The 17,986-nt window shown below is 59.9% G+C and overlaps 1 protein-coding gene across 7 annotated transcripts; it reads left to right on the top strand.

Moving 5' to 3' along the window:
- Positions 1-483: 483 nt before the first annotated feature.
- Caskin1 (CASK interacting protein 1) lies at positions 484-17,811 on the top strand. 7 transcript variants are annotated; one of them, XM_078024441.1, is made up of 20 exons: positions 486-724; positions 6,305-6,356; positions 6,456-6,553; positions 6,683-6,860; positions 6,941-7,036; positions 7,149-7,279; positions 8,121-8,229; positions 8,305-8,413; positions 8,498-8,592; positions 8,745-8,862; positions 9,832-9,933; positions 10,006-10,094; positions 10,179-10,263; positions 10,348-10,439; positions 11,271-11,381; positions 11,467-11,568; positions 12,932-13,070; positions 13,144-15,153; positions 15,675-16,089; positions 16,222-17,811. In XM_078024441.1, exons 4-20 carry the CDS (start codon positions 6,717-6,719, stop codon positions 16,319-16,321), a joined length of 4,047 nt encoding a protein of 1,348 aa, XP_077880567.1. In that variant the 5' UTR covers positions 486-724; positions 6,305-6,356; positions 6,456-6,553; positions 6,683-6,716; the 3' UTR covers positions 16,322-17,811. The 7 variants fall into 7 exon arrangements, with proteins under 7 accessions (XP_077880570.1, XP_077880566.1, XP_077880567.1 ...); XM_078024443.1 differs by having other exon boundaries at positions 500-724; positions 6,715-6,860; XM_078024440.1 differs by having other exon boundaries at positions 485-724; positions 9,832-10,094.
- The last annotated feature ends 175 nt before the right edge of the window (positions 17,812-17,986 follow it).

The raw sequence follows: 17,986 nt of genomic DNA, 5'->3' as shown, positions 1-17,986 counted from the left end.
CGGGCCAGAGACGTCTGACAGCCTCTGGCGGCCCGGCTCCGGTGCCACGGGTGCCCGGGTCCCCGCCCGCTCACTGCCTCCGAGTCCCTCCCCCTTGGGTCCTGCAGCCTCTGGAAGCCTCTCCCAGGCTCAGCCTCGCGCCGCCGTCGCGTCGGGGCTCCACGGCCCACCCCCGGCGCGGTCCACCCCAGCCCCTGACGGTCGTCCCAGGACCCCGCCGTCCGCAGAAGGACCGACCCGCGGTCCCGCACGTGGGGAGGGGGCGTCTGGGGGAAGGGCCCGGTGCGGGGGCGGAGCCACGGAGCCGGGCGCGCGGCCGGCGCTGGCTGACGGAGGTCAGCGGCCGCAGAAGCGGACCCAGGCGTCCGGGAGGCGGCGCAGGTGCCGCGCCCCCGCCCCGCGTCCGCGCCCGCCGCCGGCCGCCGCCCCCGGGCCGCCCCCCGCCCGTGACGCGTTGCCCGCCCCTGGGCGCCCGAGCCCGAGCCCGAGCCCGAGCCCGGGAGGGCGCAGGGCGGCGGGCGGCGCAGGCGGCGCGGCGCGGAGAGGATGCGGTCGCAGCCGCGGGGCCGCCGCCGCCTCTGAGCCGCCGAGCGCACGGAGCGCGCTGCGTCTCTGCGGCCCGGCCGCGCCATGGGGAAGGAGCAGGAGCTGGTGCAGGCGGTGAAGGCGGAGGACGTGGGGACCGCGCAGAGGCTGCTGCAGAGGCCGCGGCCGGGGAAGGCCAGTGAGTGCGGGGGGCGCGAGCGGCCGGCGGGGCCCCCACCTCCCCGGAGCAAGGAGGGGAGGGGATGCCGCGGGTCCCCGGGGGCGGGGCGGGGCCAGCAGCACCCAGACCCTCGGTCGTTCCCCCAGCGCTGGAGGAGGGGCGGCACCAAGCGCCGCCGACCCGCTGTCCCCTCAGCGGGCACCTGCGGCACCCACCTCTCGGCCGGCCGCAGGCTTTCGCATCCCTCCCTCTCTGCCTCTGGCCCCTCCCTTCCCAGGTTGCGGGCTGAAGGCTGGAGGTCTCAGCTGGGGCCTTTAAAGGGCGAGGCTATTGCCCCCACACACTCACACACCACGGAGAGAGGGAGGGGGCCCCTGCAATGAGGGGCGACCTGGGGACTTACAATCCCTGTCAGACCTCTCTCCCCACCCCATGTTTAATAACAGACTTGGGGTTGGGGGGGGGGGAGGACCATGCTGGGGGTGTGGCTGCCCAGGCATGGCCTGGGGGGCTGTTTATTGATAACAGCAGAGGCCCAAGGTCGCCCAGCCCAGGGCAGTCTGGGCTCTAAGCAGGTGCCACCTGGGAGACAAGCGCTGTGAGCCCACTGCTCAGGCCTGAACCAACAGACCCTGGTCCTCCCTGGTTTCCCTGATGCAAAAGGGGAGCTTGAGGGAATGGAGGCCCCCACTGTCCTTCCCTAGCTTGCACTGTGGAGGCCCCAGGGAAGGGTTGGGAGCTTGGAGCCCAGATCCCAGCACTCATCCGGGCTCAGCTCAGAGCCTCCCTGGAGGCCACAGGAGATGGATGGATGGGCGTGTGGACCAGCAGCGTGTGCGGCTGCGCACGTATGACCGTGTCAGTGTGTCAGGGCACCTGTACCGGCTCTGGTAGGGCTCTGCAGGTTGGCATGTGTGGAGAAGCGTCCTCACTCCCCACCCCATGGACTGTGTAAGCTGGGGCGGCCCCCCTCCTTTTTCTCCAAAGGGATGCTGAGATATGGGACTGCCTTGAGGGGTAGGTTCTTGAGCCCCAGGAACACTGCCCCCAACAGCCCTGCCTGGCTAACTCCTGACCACTTTGTATAGTCAAAGCGAAGGGCACGCATGCCTTGTAGGCACCAGGTTGGCCCTGCTTCTATCTCCCAGGGCTGGGAGGCTCTGCTTATTGGGTTGATTTCAGGGCCTCAGAGCTGAGAAAAGGAGGGCTTCTAAGGAGGCAAGGTATAGGCTTCCACCTAGTGGCCATGTGTCCTTGGGTGCAAATAACTGGCTCCTTGGGCCTCAGTCTCCTCATCTGTAGGATGGGATTCTGGGTTCCCCACCTCATAGCAGTGTCATGAGAACAGTGAGAGGGCAATGAAGCCCAGGCACTTGTAAACACTCAGCAAATGCCAACTGTGATGGCTTCCCTTGACAACAGGAAGTCCAGGCCATTCTGCCACCCTGGGGAGGTGAGGGGGGCTTTGCCTCCAACTGGGTCTCTACCTCTGCCTGAGGCTAGTATGGTCTCTGGGGCAGGAGAGACACCTGCCCTGGCCCCCTGTATCTGTGCTCTCTGACTCACAGGGGCGGGTGTAATAAATCAGACAGAGAAATCCCTCCATGAATTAGCACAGTTGTCATGGCAACGCTGGCCTGCTTTGGAGTAAGATGTATTTTGATTCAGCAAAGTACAGCTGGAGTTTAGGCCACTGGGCGGGGGGCATCCAGCACTGTCCTCAAGCCCCCCTCAAGGATCCCAGAGGTGTTCCCACCATGCTTGTGTCCTTGATCCCTCTCCTTCCTTCTGCCCGACAGCTGCTGTCACCCCAGGCTCTGTCAGCCCCCCACCCTGCCTTGAAGGGAGCCTCCCCTTGCACACACACGCACACTCAGCAATTGTCCTTGAGGAAGAAGAGACTGCTTGGAAGGGAAAATGCAGGGCCAGGGCTGCCCTTCTGCTGCCATGGAAGAGCCCTTCCCTGGCCTCTAGCCCAACCTCCCTTCCCCAGGACGTCCTGGAGGAATTCCCTGAACACCCTGGGCCTCTGCAGGCCTCCTTCTCACCTTGGCCCCCTAAGAGTTTCCTTCCAGCCTGGAGTGTGGATCTGACCCCAAAGGTTGGGGTAGTCTCAGGAGAGCCATTAGAGGGCGAGGGTCATGAGAAATGGAGTCCCAAGCTATAGGGCAGATTGGAGAGCGGAGTTTTTACTGATATAGAATGCATAGGACTTTGTGACCTCAGGGAAAGGGCCTCCCAGGACATTCAGCTTGGCCCCCCAATTGCCCTACCCCACTTCCCCAGCCCTTTTCAGCCACACTTCTGCTTCACTCAGAGAAACTGTCTCTGTGTGGGACAGCCTTCCCAGTCCTAGGCCCTCTTCAGTCCTGGGACCCTCCTGGGTACCTAGTGTCCCCTGCAGGCAGTATGAGGCCTCCTGAGACATCAGCCTGCTCTCTATCTCCTGTCACCACTTTTCTTCCTGATGAGACTACAGGCAGATGACCTTAGTAAAGTGACCCCCCTCTGGTGGGGGTGGTCCCTTTTGTAATGGAGACTCCTCCCCACTGGTGCCCATGTCACTTTCTGGACTTTGGCTTCCAAGCCCATCTGAACTGTCAGCACCTGCAGGTGTGGCCAGGTGAGCAGGAAGACTTGGCTGTAGGCTCCAGTCTCATCCACAGCTGCCTGGAGGCCCCACGTAGGAGGGAAGAGAGGGCCTGGCTTTGGGAAGTCTTGGAATGTGCTAAAAGCTAGCTACATTGGAGTTCAGAAGAGTAGGGGGCAGAGCATCCTAAACATCACCCTGGGTTAGATGTCCTCACTCCTCACAGCTCATGGCAGGTCCAGCCACATAGTTTATAGGGCCCTATACAAAATGAAAATGCAGGGCCCTTATCCAGAAATTAAATTTCATCTGGGCATAGGTGGTTCATGCCTGTAATCCTAGGTAGCTGGGAGGCTGACACACAAGGATTGTAAATTAGAGCCCAGCAACTTGGCGAGGAGACCCTATCTTAAAATAAAAAATAGAGCCGGTGCCGTGGTGCATACCTGTAATCCCAGCAGTTCTGGAGGCTGAGACAAGAGGATCACAAGTTCAAAGCCAGCCTCAGCCATGGCAAAGCCCTTAGCAACTCAGTGAGACCCTGTCTCTAAATATAAGATGGGGCTGGGGATGTGGCTCAGTGGTTGAGTCTCCCTAAATTCAATCCCAGTAATCCCAGTGACTGGGGAGGCTGAGGCGGGAGGATCATGAGTTCAAAGCCTGCCTCACAATTTAGTGAGGCCTAAGCAACTCAACAAGACCTTGTCTCTAATAAAAAATAAAAAAGGGCTGAGGATGTGACTCAATGGTTAAGTGCCTCCTGGGTTTGATCCCTGGTACTACACACACAAAAAAAGAAAAAAGAAAGAAAGAAAGAAAAAGAAAAAAAAAAAGACGGAAAGACAGAAAGCAAAAGAAATGGCTAGGGATATAGTCCAGTGATAGAACACCCCTGGGTGCAATCCCCAGTACTGGAAAATCAAATTTCAGGCAACCGTGCAGTCACATGCTCATGAAGCTGGCCCTGGTGATGGACACTGTATGGAACATGCATATCAGTTCAGTGACTGACTAAGCATCTGGTAGTGGCAGGTGCTGTTTCAGCCACTGAGGGTGCAGCTTTGAGCACAGTGGACAAGAGCCCTTGTCCTCTGGGAGCATATAGTTCAATGGTAGAGAGGGATGGTGTGGATGTTAATAAGTAGATGTGTCAAGGGGGCAGCAAGAGGGCTAAAGAGAAGAATACAGCAGATGTGGGAGGGGAAGGGTTGCCATGGAGTGCCCTGCTGAGCAGGCAGCCTCTGTACCTGGGGGGGTGTGAAGGGAGCACCATGGGGACAACGCGGGAAGAGTAGTCCACACTTAGACTCCATGTGTGCAAAGGTCCTGAGGCCCCATGGCAGCGCAGCCTACGTGGAAGGAACATCAAGGAAGGTGGAGAGGTCGGAGAAGAGCAGGGAGCGTGTCTTGCAACGCCATTGTCTGACTCTAGTCTCCACCCAGTGAGATGGGCGCTGGAGGGTCTCCTGGGCTTTGACTAGTGGGTACAGAGGACAGATCAAGTGGCACAGGGAGAGAGTAGGGACGCTGGTGGGGAGGCAAGGGTAGTTAGGGGTCCTGGGAGCAGTGTCCCTGGTGACCATGACATGGTGAGAAGCTGAGCAGTGAAGGATCCTGAGTGTGCTCAGAGTGAGCCTTGAAGTGGCATTGAAGTAGATGGGATTGACCTGAGGACACTACATAACTGCCTGAGAAAGACCCCAGCTAGACTCCAAGGCTGTGGCCTCAGCCACGGATGGGGAGAGCGGCTCTGTTGCCAACTGAGATGGATATTGGCGCCAGCAGCGTCTGAGCAGAGGGGATGGCTGGAGAGTAGAAATGCCTTCACTCTGCCCAGGAGACCCCCACGGGATGGCGGGGGTGGGATTCCCGCACGGCTAGCATTTATAGTGCCTGCTGTCCGGAAATGCCCTTGCGCCTCGGCATGGCCTGCTGCCTTTCTCTGCTCATGGGGGAAGCCAGAGGCCAGGGCCACAGGCTACTAAGTGACTAAGTAAAGATGAGTTCAGGTCCCTCTGACTTCATGGATTTCAAGAGAGTCACTGGGGGACCCACACCCTGTGTCCCACAGCCGAGTCTGTGCCAGAGCAGAGCCCTGCAGCCGGGTCTCTGTGACTCGACTCCCTTGGATCCCTTGCCCTCAGGTCCCCACCCCCACTCCTGTCCTGGGCCTGGACAAAGGGGCTTCTGTCTTGCCAGCCCCACCTCATGGAGTGACTGACCCACAAACGGGTTATGTAACCATGGCCCAGACAGGCAGGGGGTTGGCCCAGGTCCTGGTGGACTTGAGCCCACTGGGAAGGCATTGGTGGGCTCTCCTCCTCTGGTAGGCAGCTGGTGAAGCCAGGATGAGAGAGGTCCCAGGAGGAGACTTAGCCCCAAAGGGAAGCTGTTGTCCCTTCAGGGCTTTAGAAGGTTTGAGCCTGGGGTCTGAGCACGACCCTGGCACGACCCTGTGGAGCAGGGAGGCCAACATGGGATTGCTTAGTGTCCTGGATTGCTTGCCTGCTTCCCTTTCTGCCCTCCAGGTGTAAAGCTCCTCCCCAGGGCCATCTAGGGATGGCAGTGGGGAGCTGTATCAACTTTTCCCCCAGAGATACCCCATTTCCGGTGTTCCAGTCTCCCTGACCACCCCCGGCCCCATCTGGGTCCTTCTGAGAGACAGATGGGGCTGGCTCTCTCCCTCCCACCAGTGGCAGGTGCTCAGCCAGCGTCCTGAGGGAGGGGGTGTGTGTGCACATGTGTAAGCCCATGTGGGTGCATGGTCTTGTTTCCTGCTCCCAGGTCAGGACAGCCCGCAGTGCTTAGTTCAGTGAACACCCGCTCCCTATCTCTGTGCAATGGGAAACTAAGGCCCCAAAAGTTGGCACCTGGAACCAAGTGCATGTTTATAGACTAAGACCCTGATTAGAGCCCACCAGGGAGTTGGCCACCACCTCCCCTGCTTTTAGGCTACCTGGAGGGGCCGGGCAGAGCCTCCCCTCAACCATGTCTCCTTCTTCCCCCAGAACTCCTAGGATCCACCAAGAAGATCAATGTCAACTTCCAGGATCCAGATGGGTGAGTTCTCTCAGCCAGGTGGTGGCACCATGGGTTAGGTAGGCTCTGGGCAAGGCCAGGTGCCTGGTCCTCTCCTAGACTTGTCCTTTGCCTGCTCAGCTTCTCAGCCCTGCACCATGCAGCCCTGAATGGCAACACAGAACTAATCACCCTGCTGCTGGAGGCTCAGGCTGCTGTGGACATCAAGGACAACAAAGGCAAGCCTGCTCCAGGGCCTCAAGGCCAAGGGCAGGGGGTCAAAGTCAGGGTGGGGTCCTTGCAGCCTAGATGGCTGATATCTCCATCAAAGCAGGATGTTATAAGATCAGGGTTGTATTCTGGGTCAGGGGTCAGCTCCCAACAGCCCTGCTGCTCCCAGGCATGCGGCCTTTGCACTATGCAGCCTGGCAAGGCCGGAAGGAGCCCATGAAACTGGTGCTGAAGGCGGGCTCGGCGGTGAACATCCCATCTGATGAGGGCCACATCCCCCTGCACCTGGCGGCCCAGCACGGTCATTATGATGTGGTGAGGCTGTATGGGGTGGCAGGGTGGGCAGGGCAGTGGGGCTGGTGATGCCTGGGACTGACTGTGCCATGGGCCTGCAGTCAGAGATGCTGCTACAGCACCAATCCAACCCATGCATGGTGGACAACTCTGGGAAGACGCCCCTGGACCTGGCCTGTGAGTTCGGCCGTGTTGGGGTAAGTCTCCTCAGGGAGCTGAGTGGGACTCCACCTACCTGTCCTCTTCACCTGGGATGGGGGTTGGGGAAGCCCCAAGCCAGGGCCTACCTGCCCTGACCCCTCCTTCAAGGTGGTCCAGCTGCTCCTGAGCAGCAACATGTGTGCGGCCTTGCTGGAGCCCCGCCCAGGAGACACCACTGACCCCAACGGCACCAGCCCCCTGCACCTGGCAGCCAAGAATGGTCACATTGACATCATCAGGTATGGCTATTAACAGGGACAGGACCAAACCTCAGGATCCCTGGGGCTTCAGCATCCAGGAGCTCAGGGTTCCTTCCTCTGGCCTGGGGATAAGAGGAGCCTCCCAGAAGCCATAGTGTTATGGTCAGGCTTCTGAGTATGGCCTTCAGCTGCCGATTAAAGGACAAGCAGGAGGGACTGGGAAAGGGGTTTGTTTGTTTCCTTTTTTTGGTATTGGAGATTTAACCTAGGGTGCTTTGCCACTGAGCTACCTCCCCAGCCCTATTTGTAATTGATTGATCGATCGATTGATTGATAGATACCAGAGATTGAACTCAGGGGCACTTAACCACTGAGCCACAGTTCCTGTCCCCCTGCCTCTCCCTTTTAAATTTTGAGGCAGAGTCTCACTAAGTTGTGTAGGGGCTCACTAAGTTACTGAGGTTGGCTTTGAACCTCCTGCCTCAGCCTCCCAGGTAGCTGGGATTACAGGCCATTGTGCCCAGCTGGGGAAGGGTCTTCTATATCTTGTCAGCCTAGAATCTATCCTGGCCCTGCCATTTGCTGGTTGAGCTCAGAGAGGCACTTAACTTGTTTGAACCTCAGTTTCTTCATCCATACAGTGGAGCTCACAGGGACTACATCAGAACTAGACAAGAAAATAACCTTGGGGGTCAGCAAGGGATGGACACTTTGACAGGTGCTTGGTAAACATCAGATACGATTATAGTCAGTGACAGAGGGCAGAGCTAGCTTGACCTCTGACCTGAGCAGGCAGTTGGGGACCCAGGAACTGAGGCCTGACCTGAGGGTGCTGGGGAGGAGAGTTCCTGCTAAAGGCCCTGCTGGCTCTTGCCACCAGACTCCTCCTCCAAGCCGGCATTGACATTAACCGCCAGACCAAGTCTGGCACGGCCCTGCACGAGGCTGCACTCTGTGGGAAGACGGAAGTTGTTCGACTGCTATTGGATGTGAGTCTAGGGCGTGGGGGAAATGGGGTCCAGGCAGGGGCATGGGGCTCCTGACAGGGCCTTGCCCTTCCACAGAGCGGGATCAATGCCCAGGTGAGGAACACCTATAGCCAGACGGCACTGGACATTGTGCATCAGTTCACCACATCCCAGGCCAGCAAGGAGATCAAGCAGCTGCTGCGAGGTGGGCCCAGATGGGGCCAAGGGCTGGGGCGGGGCCTGGGTGGGCAGCTTGCAGGACTGGGGCGTCCACCTCCTGTATCCCCAGAGGCCTCGGCAGCCCTGCAGGTCCGGGCGACCAAGGATTATTGCAACAATTATGATCTGACCAGCCTCAACGTGAAGGCCGGGGACATCATCACAGTGAGGATGCTGGGGGCTGCTGTGGCAGGGGTGGGTGGGACTGGGGCAGGCTTACCCAGAACACCCTCCCACAGCATTTAGGGTAGGAGTGCTGGGCAGGCCCCCCATGAAAGGATGTCTCTCCGAGCATGTTCCTCCACATATTTGGCCAGGTCCTGGAGCAGCATCCAGATGGCCGGTGGAAGGGCTGTATTCATGACAACAGAACAGGCAATGACCGAGTGGGCTACTTCCCTTCCTCTTTGGGTGAGGCTATCATCAAGCGAGCAGGCAAGTCTCTCCCAACCCTGGGAGGTTATAGACAGGAGCCTCTGGGCCTGAGCATAGGGGCCAGAAAGCAACACACATGCTCTGGCATGCTGGTGACAAGGCAGGGTCAGCCTTCTAGCCGCTGCTCAGATCCAGCAGCGTGTCCTGTGGGCTGTCCCCTTGCCAGCTCCCTATATGCATTCCTTCATTTATTCCACAAATATTGCATGCCTGCTATGTTCTGGTTGGAGCTGGCCATTAAGGACACAGGAGTTTCAGACACTGTTCTTGCTCTTAAGGGGCTTGCTGTGGAGTGGGAGGGAACAAGAGACAGCGAAGTCAACACAGAGGGAGCATACCAACCAGAGAACACGGAGAGAGGCTGGCTTTAGTTAGGGAGAGGTAGGAGGGGCTGTCTACCAGCAGAGCAGTTCAGGCAGCTGGAACCACACATGGGAAGGCACAGAGGCAGGAAGGAACTTGTCACTTAGAGGAGCAGAGGCAGCAGGGGCAGCTTGGCTGAAGAAGAGTGAGTTGGGGAGGGAATGCAGGATCAGGTTGGGAAGCCCCCTGACCTGGTTTCAGGGAGGCAGGGGATCCATTTGCCTTTTGCAGAGGATGTGGAGATTGATAGGTGGGGCAAGAGGGCAGAGGGGAGCAGTAGGAGGTATGGCCAGTCACCCATAGTCATCTAGTTCCTGGATGGTAGCCCTGGCCTCGGGCTCCTGAGCAGCTTGTTTCCTGTGCCCCAGCTCAGAGAAGGTCATATCCTCCAATAGTCCTCAGCCCCTTTGCTTGCAGGACCACAGGACACCTGGTTCTGGGTTCCCTTGACCACTTTCTCTTGGTCTGAAATATCTGGGGTCTCCTGAGGGTCTTTCAGCTGTGTGTATGTGCATGCATGTGTGTGCCACCTCTGCTCTGCCCCACTCTGTGTCAGGGCCCACCTGGGTGTACCCGGAGCTCAGGGAAGCTGTGCTTGTCCTACAGGTTCCCGAGCAGGCAGTGAGCCAAGCCCACCCCAGGGAGGTGGCTCGTCAGGGCCCTCTGCACCCCCAGAGGAGATCTGGGTGCTAAGGAAGCCTTCTGCAGGTGTGCTGGGTCCTTTGGAGGGCTGGGGTGGTGGCACTTCTGCTGGGCACCTTATGCTCCCTGTGATGGCAGGTGGTGACCGCAGTGGCAACTTGAGCAGTGTGGCTGGTAGCCGAAGCAGTGGAGCTCATGCCCTGCATGCAGGCTCTGAAGGGGTCAAGGTCAGTCGGGGTGGTGGCTGGGGCCAGGGCAGCCATGGTGGCCTGGCCTGGAGCAGCACTGATGAGCTGGCTTCTCGGTCGTAGCTCCTGGCAACGGTGCTTTCCCAGAAGCCTGTCTCTGAGACCAGCCCAGGGGACAGTCCCATCAAGCCTCCAGAGGGCTCTACAGGTAAGAACAAGGACCTAGCTGCACTGGCTTGCCAGGAAGGTGACCCTGAGCAGCCCCTGCCTTGCTATCCCCTGTCTTTACCAGGTACTGCCCGGTCCCAACCTCCAGCAGCCCACACTGGGCAAGTCTACGGAGAGCAGCTGCCCAAGAAGCTGGAGCCTTCCTCAGAGGGCAAGGTACAGGGCCTGAGCTGGCTCCCATGGCTGGTCTCATGAGGGTGGGGGCTGACAGTTTAAATAACCCCCACGTAGCCTGTCTGGTCTGGCCACAGCAGGGGCAAGGGGCTTCGACAGGCCAGACTGTCCTTCTATCTGTCTGTTAGTCTGTGTGTGCGTCACATGTGCACACACGAGTGTATAGGTGTTGTCCACTTGTGTAGGCTGTGAGCTAGCATGTGCACACTTGTGGAGGTACATAGGGGTGTGTGTGGAATGGTGCAGCCATGAGACAGATATGCATGTGTGTGGTTGCACAGATGGAAGAGGATGGGTGTGAGACACGAGTGTGTGTGGGTGCAGCGGGTTGTGTATGTATGTGCCTGTGTGCTGGGAGGTGTGAACTGATGGCTGAGTCCTGCACAGCAGAGGAGGCGAGGCACCCCTGCCTGTGGAGCACCGAGCAGCCCAAACTGAGGCCACTGTCCCCTAGAGCCCCCTCACATGGGGCCACACTACCTGCCTCCCCAAGATGGTATGGGTGTCCTTGGTGCAGGAATGGGGGGAAGTATAGGGAGGCTGTGACATGAACAGCAGCTGGATGCACCCTCCTGGCGGAGCTCACAGAAGAAGGCTGGAGGGCTGAGGATGCTCGGGGTCAAGGATGGCAGGTCGAGTGCTGACGGCAGCTGGAGCGCCGGTGCCAGGCTCACCCAGGCCTGGCTGCAGATGGACCATGGATGGCAGATCAGCGCTCTGTGGCCCGCCAGCCAAGCAAAGAAGGAGGTGCTGTGGTGGCTGGGGAGCAGGTCCGGCGTGGGCGGGCTGTAGCCGGTGCCTTGTGTCTTCCAGAGTGCCGAGGCAGTCAGCCAGTGGCTCGCCACATTTCAGCTCCAGCTCTACGCCCCCAACTTCACCAGCGCTGGCTACGACCTGCCCACCATCAGCCGCATGACTCCTGAGGTGAGTAGTTGCAGCCACCCGACCACCTCACCCCTTTTCAAAGACAGGTCCCTGCCTCCTGCCAACAGGCCTCTTCTGTGCCTAGGACCTCACGGCCATTGGTGTCACTAAGCCAGGCCACCGGAAGAAGATCACAGCAGAGATCAGCGGCCTGAGCATCCCTGACTGGCTGCCTGAACACAAACCTGTAAGGCTCCCCACAGCCTGGTGGTCGAGCCAGGACTGGCAGACAGATAGACAGCCAGCCTCCCTGCCTCCAGCCCTTACCTGTCCTCTGGGGCTCTAGGAAGTGGACAGTGGATGGCCCACCAGCAGAGAGTTGCCTGGAGAGCTTCTGTCCATGAGGGCATTGGGACCAGCCCCCTAGGCTGGGGCCTTTCAGGGTGAGGGGAGCCTCAAAACAGTAGCGTGTCCCTCCATACACAGGCAGCACCTGCTCAGCTCTGCCCATTGAGCATCCATGCAGGCTACAGAGGGCCCATGTCGGGATATGCCAGCTACACCCTGGCATGTGCTCCAAAAGACACTGACAACTGCATGCTCGTACACAGGCTCCACCATGTGTGCTGGCCTGTGACAACAGCTAACTAACCTTCTCATGGTACCTGCACAGACCATGGCCTATGCTGTTGCTAACAGGGATGTGCCCATATCAAGTGACAGTTTCTGGGCTTGCTGAAAGTGGGCCCGGCCACCCAATCTGATGCTGTTTCTTTGGGCTATACACTGAGCTGCAGGCCTCCAGTCATCAGTGGGAGAAGTGCCAGTGGCCACCCAAACCCTTGCAGGGCCCTGGGTCTGTGACAAGTGGGTCTGCATTCATCCCCACCCCACCTCCTGGCTTATCCACTCAGTCAGCAGCTCAGGGGTCCTCTCAGGAGCATGTGTAGGTCCCATGGGCCTCGCCTCACTCTGTCACCAGTGTGACTGAGGGTGCTGTGTTGGTGCATGAGTGACATCCAGCTGGAAGCTCAGGAAACAGGCAGTTCTTGGTGAAGACTTTTGTGGATATTTGCACACACATGTGATATGACTGTGTGGTGTGTATGTGGCACATGTGTGACCACGAATCTGATGTGGGTAGGGAGACGGCAGGAGTGTGAGCATGAGGCAGGAGGGGGTGCGATGCCTGCGTGTGGCTGGGAGTGCTGTGTGCAGGGTGTACTTGTATCCTGGTAGCACTGTGTGTCTGTGTCCACGGTGTATGGGTGCTTCCTCAGGGCACTGTGCCCCTGGCCACCTGACCAGGCAAGGAAGTGTTTTCTTCCCCCTAAAACCTAAGGAGAGTGTCCTGAGGATAGGTCCCTCTGTGTCCATTTGCGTATGTTAACTCGTGTGTGCACAACAGTGCCTGGTGGCTGTGCTAAGGAGCTGGCCTGGGGCATCTGCACCTATATTGTCTCCGATACTGACATCTTGGGCCTGTCCATTTGTCCTCCTGTCTGTCTGTGCCCTGCTGGCCTAGTGCTCCTTCTTCCAATTGTTCCAAGTAGTTGGGCAAGGTGTGGGCAGCTGGCTTGGGCTGCCCCTCTGTGTCCCCTGCTCTGTAGGCTAACCTGGCTGTGTGGCTGTCCATGATTGGCCTGGCCCAGTACTACAAGGTGCTGGTGGACAACGGCTATGAGAACATTGACTTCATCACTGACATCACCTGGGAGGACCTGCAGGAGATTGGCATCACCAAGCTCGGTAAGGCTCTGTCCCCAGCCCCTGCCCTCTCTTCCTCTGGGGCTGCTTGACCTGCTCCGTGTTCCCCTCTCAGGACACCAGAAGAAGTTGATGCTGGCAGTGAGGAAGCTGGCAGAGCTGCAGAAAGCAGAATACGCCAAGTATGAGGGAGGTCCCTTGCGCCGGAAGGCACCCCAGTCGCTTGAAACGATGGCCATTGAGTCACCGCCCCCACCTGAGCCTGCCCCAGCTGACTGCCAGTCTCCTAAGATGACCACTTTTCAAGACAGTGAGCTCAGTGGTGAGCTGCAGGCAGCCATGACTGGCCCAACAGAGGTGGGTGCCGCTGCTGCTGAGAAGCCCTCCAACCACCTGCCGCCCACCCCAAGAGCTACCATGCAGCAGGAGCCCAGCTTGGGTGGACGGGCTCGGCACATGAGCAGCTCTCAGGAGCTGCTGGGCGACGGGCCCCCTGGACCTGGCAGTCCCATGTCACGAAGCCAGGAGTACCTACTGGATGAGGGACTAGCTCCTGGAACCCCACCCAAGGAGGCCCGGCCTGGCCGCCATGGCCACAGCATCAAGAGGGCAAGTGTGCCTCCAGTTCCCGGCAAGCCAAGGCAGGTCCTTCCACCAGGTGCCAGCCACTTCACGCCTCCTCAAACTCCCACCAAAGCCCAGCCAGGCTCTCCCCAGGCCCTCGGGGGACCTCATGGTCCAGCCCCAGCCACTGCTAAGGTGAAGCCCACCCCACAGTTGCTGCCTCCAACGGAGCGACCCATGTCACCCCGCTCCCTGCCTCAGTCACCCACCCACCGTGGCTTTGCTTATGTGCTACCCCAGCCTGTGGAAGGGGAGGTAGGGCCAGCTGCTCCAGGGCCTGCACCCCCGCCTGTGCCAGCGGCTGTGCCCACGCTGTGCCTACCCCCAGAGGCTGATTTGGAGCCAGGTCGGCCCAAGAAGCGTGCCCACAGCCTGAATCGTTACGCAGCATCTGACAGTGAGCCTGAGCGAGATGAGCTGCTAGTGCCCACTGCTGCTGGACCCTATGCCACAGTCCAGCGGCGAGTAGGCCGTAGTCACTCAGTGAGGGCACCTGCTGGCACTGACAAGAATGTCAACCGCAGCCAGTCATTTGCTGTGCGGCCCCGCAAGAAGGGACCCCCACCACCTCCACCCAAGCGCTCCAGCTCAGCCATGGCCAGTGCCAACCTGGCTGATGAGCCAGCTCCAGATGTTGAGATAGAAGATGGCCGGCTGGGAGTCCGGGCACAGCGCCGGCGGGCCAGCGATCTGGCTGGCAGTGTGGACACGGGCAGTGCCGGCAGCGTGAAGAGTATTGCGGCCATGCTTGAGCTGTCTTCCATTGGGGGTGGGGGACGGGCTGCCAGAAGGCCACCTGAGGGCCACCCCACAGCTCGGCCTGCCAGTCCAGAGCCAGGCCGGGTGGCCACAGTGTTGGCCTCAGTGAAGCACAAAGAGGCCATTGGACCTGATGGTGAGGTGGTAAACAGACGCCGCACACTCAGTGGGCCTGTCACTGGACTTTTGGCCACAGCCCGCAGAGGGCCAGGGGAGCCAGAAGATCAAGGCCACTTTGTGGAAGATGGTGCAGCCCGGCAGCGGCCTCGAGGTCCAGCCAAGGGTGAAGCGAATGTGGAGGGCCCACCACTGGCCAGGGTGGAGGCCAGTGCCACGCTCAAGAGGCGCATCCGGGCCAAGCAGAGTCAGCAGGAGAATGTCAAGTTCATCCTAACAGAGTCTGACACAGTCAAGCGCAGGCCCAAGGCCAAGGAAAGGGAAGCTGGGCCTGAGCCACCCCCACCACTGTCCGTGTACCAGAATGGCTCGGCCACCATGCGCCGAAGACCAGCTTCAGAGCAGGCTGGAGCCCCAGAGCTGCCCCCACCACCCCCACCTGCTGAACCCCCACCCACTGACTTGATGCACCTGCCCCCACTTCCCTTGCCCGATAGTGATGCCCGGAAGCCGGCAAAGCCACCTGTCTCTCCTAAACCTGTCTTGGCTCAGCCTGTGCCCAAGATCCAGGGCTCACCCACACCTGCCTCCAAGAAGGTGCCACTGCCAGGCCCTGGCAGCCCAGGTAGGTACAGGGAGCCAGGAGGGCAGGGTGAGTAGAGGCAGTAGGACCCCAAATCAGAGGGATTTTCCTTTTCTTGGATTTGATGATGCCTGCCTGGGTGGGATTGGAGTGTTCACAGCCCTCTCTCATTCATCCACCACTGGCAACTGTCACAGCCCAGGGAGAGGAAAGGTGGACTTGACTCTCAGTCAAGGAAGCACAGAGACCCATGAGCAGTACATCTGTGCAGGGAGGACCCTGACCTCCTCCAAGAGGAGGACTACTCAGGTGCAGGAGGCAGGGGAGGCTCCTAGGTAGAAGGATAGAGGTGTAAGGGCCTTAGGCATTCAAGCAACTGGCTGCAATAGGTCACACGTTAAGGGGGTTCTGAAGCGGTGATACGAACAGGTTTGCACGTGGCAGAGCGGAGGGCCGCGGGAGGGCTGGAGTGAGGGGCAGCGTCTCGGCTTAACCATGTGGGAGCTGGGGCGCAGCAGCAGGGCTTGCGCTCGCCCTGGGTGCCAGCGTGATCCTCCCCGCAGAGGTGAAGCGAGCCCACGGCACGCCGCCCCCCGTCTCCCCCAAGCCGCCGCCGCCGCCCACGGCGCCTAAACCCTCCAAGACCGTGGCGGGGCTACAGTCGGGCAGCGCCAGTCCATCGCCTGCGCCCTCGCCGGCGCGCCAGCCGCCAGCCGCCCTCGCAAAGCCGGCCAGCACGCCACCCTCACTGAGCGCCAGCCCCGCCAAGCCTCCATCCCCGGGTGCGCCCGCGCTGCACGTGCCCACCAAGCCCCCGCGGGCTGCGGCCGCCGCTGCCGCCGGGGCCCCCATTGCCCCCGACGGCGCCTCGCCCGGGGACAGCGCGCGGCAAAAGCTGGAGGAGACGAGCGCGTGCCTGGCCGCCGCGTTGCAGGCGGTGGAGGAGAAGATACGGCAGGAAGACGGGCAGGGCCCGCGGTAGGTGGGGCGCGCCCCTAGGGCTCGGAGGCGGGGCGGGGCCGGAGGGCGGGGCGAGGCTGGGAGCCGGGCGGGCGGGGCCAGAGAGCGGGGCTCTGGGCGCTCCGCCTGGCTCACGCGCGCCGCCCGCAGCCCGTCCGCGGTGGCAGAGAAGAGCACCGGCAGCATCCTGGACGACATCGGCAGCATGTTCGACGACCTGGCCGACCAGCTGGACGCCATGCTGGAGTGAGGCGGCCGCCCATGTCGGGCCCGAGGCGCCCTGGCTCCGGCCTGCACACTGACCTTTACCTCAGGACGGGCAGCTCCGGGCGCGGGCGGACCCGACTCGGGGCGGGCCGTGCTGCCAGCCCCCGCACAAGCACAACTCCCGCCCCTGGCCTGGGCCTAGCCTGCCTAGAGGACCACCGGGCCAGGGGGCCCCAAGGGCTCTGGGCAGACGCACCGCCCCGCGATGCCCGTCCCTTATCTGCTGCTCCCTGTGCAATAACTGCTGGGCCCTGCCGCCCGTGCCAGCCCAGGCTGGTCCCCGTGGGTGCGGGTGAAGAGCAGCCTCTCCCTTGCTCAAGAGGAAAAGGGAGAGGACAGCCGCTGTGGACCCCTCCCCAATCTATGGCACAGCACAGGCCCTTGCCCAGCACAGAACTGCCCTTTGGGGGACCTCTGCCAGCCTCTCGGGGCAGCACAAGGGGCAGGGGGCCAAGGTTGGGCCCCAGCATATAAGCTATCAAGAGTATTAATTTATTGGGAATGAGCTGAAGCAGATTTCCCCAGAGAAACAAAAAGGTATAACTTTAACAAATATATATTTAAAAAAAGAAAAAAAATATTATTGATTCTATAGAAAACCATTTACCAACTGGAAGGACACTGGAATCCAGTTCAAGACAAAAGCTGTCAGGGACCCAGGCCACCCTGTGTCCTTCCCTTCCTTTGCCTGGGAGTGGCCACGGCCCTGACTACTAGCACACACAGGAGGCTAAGTCCAGGGAGGTTGGGGTTTGGCCCAGGTCTCTTCTGCCCTTCTCCATTGTGACTTCTCTGCGTCTGAAGAACTTGAAGGATGTGCCTTGCTCGCTGATAGTCTGTGTCCTCCATGCCACTGAGACCGTGGAGAGGGCTCCCTCTTGGCTGAGGCCACGTCCTGGGGATGCTGCTGTGTGGGTGTGCTGTGTGTGCAGCATGGTGAATGGGGCATGTCAGCTGTGCATCAGCAGTGTGGGTGCAGGAGTGTGACAGGCTGTGGGCAGAGGTGCATGAGGGTGCACCACACCCTCCCTCCCCAGGGCCCTGCACTGGCACCAGTCCACCGCACTGGAGTTCCCACAGATGCTCTGCTCATGGTCCAAGGCTGTGTTGTTTGGTCATTCTCACCCTCTTTTTTCCTCTCCTTTCCTCCCCCCCAAAAAGTACTGACTGGTCTCCTCTATTGTGTTTGCTGATCCACAAGTGTTGGACACAACTTTGCCATTTCTTTAAAACAAACAAAAAGAATTAAACCTGAAAACCAGCGACTGTGGTGCCGGCTGGTGGAGGGGGCCTGCTAAGGGGTGTCCAGGCATCAGGCCCCTTCCAACTTTCACACCTGAAGCTTCCCCCTAAGTGGATGTGCTCCCCCCTGGCTTCTCCTTGGTGGGCAACCCAGACTGGGGCTCCAGCAAGTGGGGAGGGATGATTGGGCAGAGAGCTGCTGTCAGCTGTCAATAAACAGCAGAAAACAGAGCTGCCTGGCTCTCTCTTTGAGGGTATGTTGGGAAAAGTGGGGTGTGGGGACTGGAGGCTGGGAGCCAACGGGTGGTGAGCCTCTCCTGCAGGGAGGAAAGGTCCCCCCAACCTCTTTCCCTCAATGCTGTTTTCTGTATATACCAATGTCCTGAGGGCCATGTGTAACCCCTGG

Source organism: Ictidomys tridecemlineatus, chromosome 10 (genome assembly GCF_052094955.1).
Source record: "Ictidomys tridecemlineatus isolate mIctTri1 chromosome 10, mIctTri1.hap1, whole genome shotgun sequence".
Classification (NCBI taxonomy): domain Eukaryota; kingdom Metazoa; phylum Chordata; class Mammalia; order Rodentia; family Sciuridae; genus Ictidomys; species Ictidomys tridecemlineatus.
Note: the sequence above shows the minus strand (reverse complement) of the source record. Positions and strands in the feature narration are given on the sequence as shown.

Coding starts and splice junctions, on each gene's coding strand:
- Caskin1 (XM_078024442.1), top strand. CDS start 631: ATGGGGAAGGAGCAGGAGCTGGTGCAGGCGGTGAAGGCGGAGGACGTG. Junction 10,264..10,347: donor GCCTCCAGAGGGCTCTACAG/GTAAGAACAAGG, acceptor TGTCTTTACCAG/GTACTGCCCGGTCCCAACCT. Junction 11,569..12,931: donor GGCTGCCTGAACACAAACCT/GTAAGGCTCCCC, acceptor CCTGCTCTGTAG/GCTAACCTGGCTGTGTGGCT.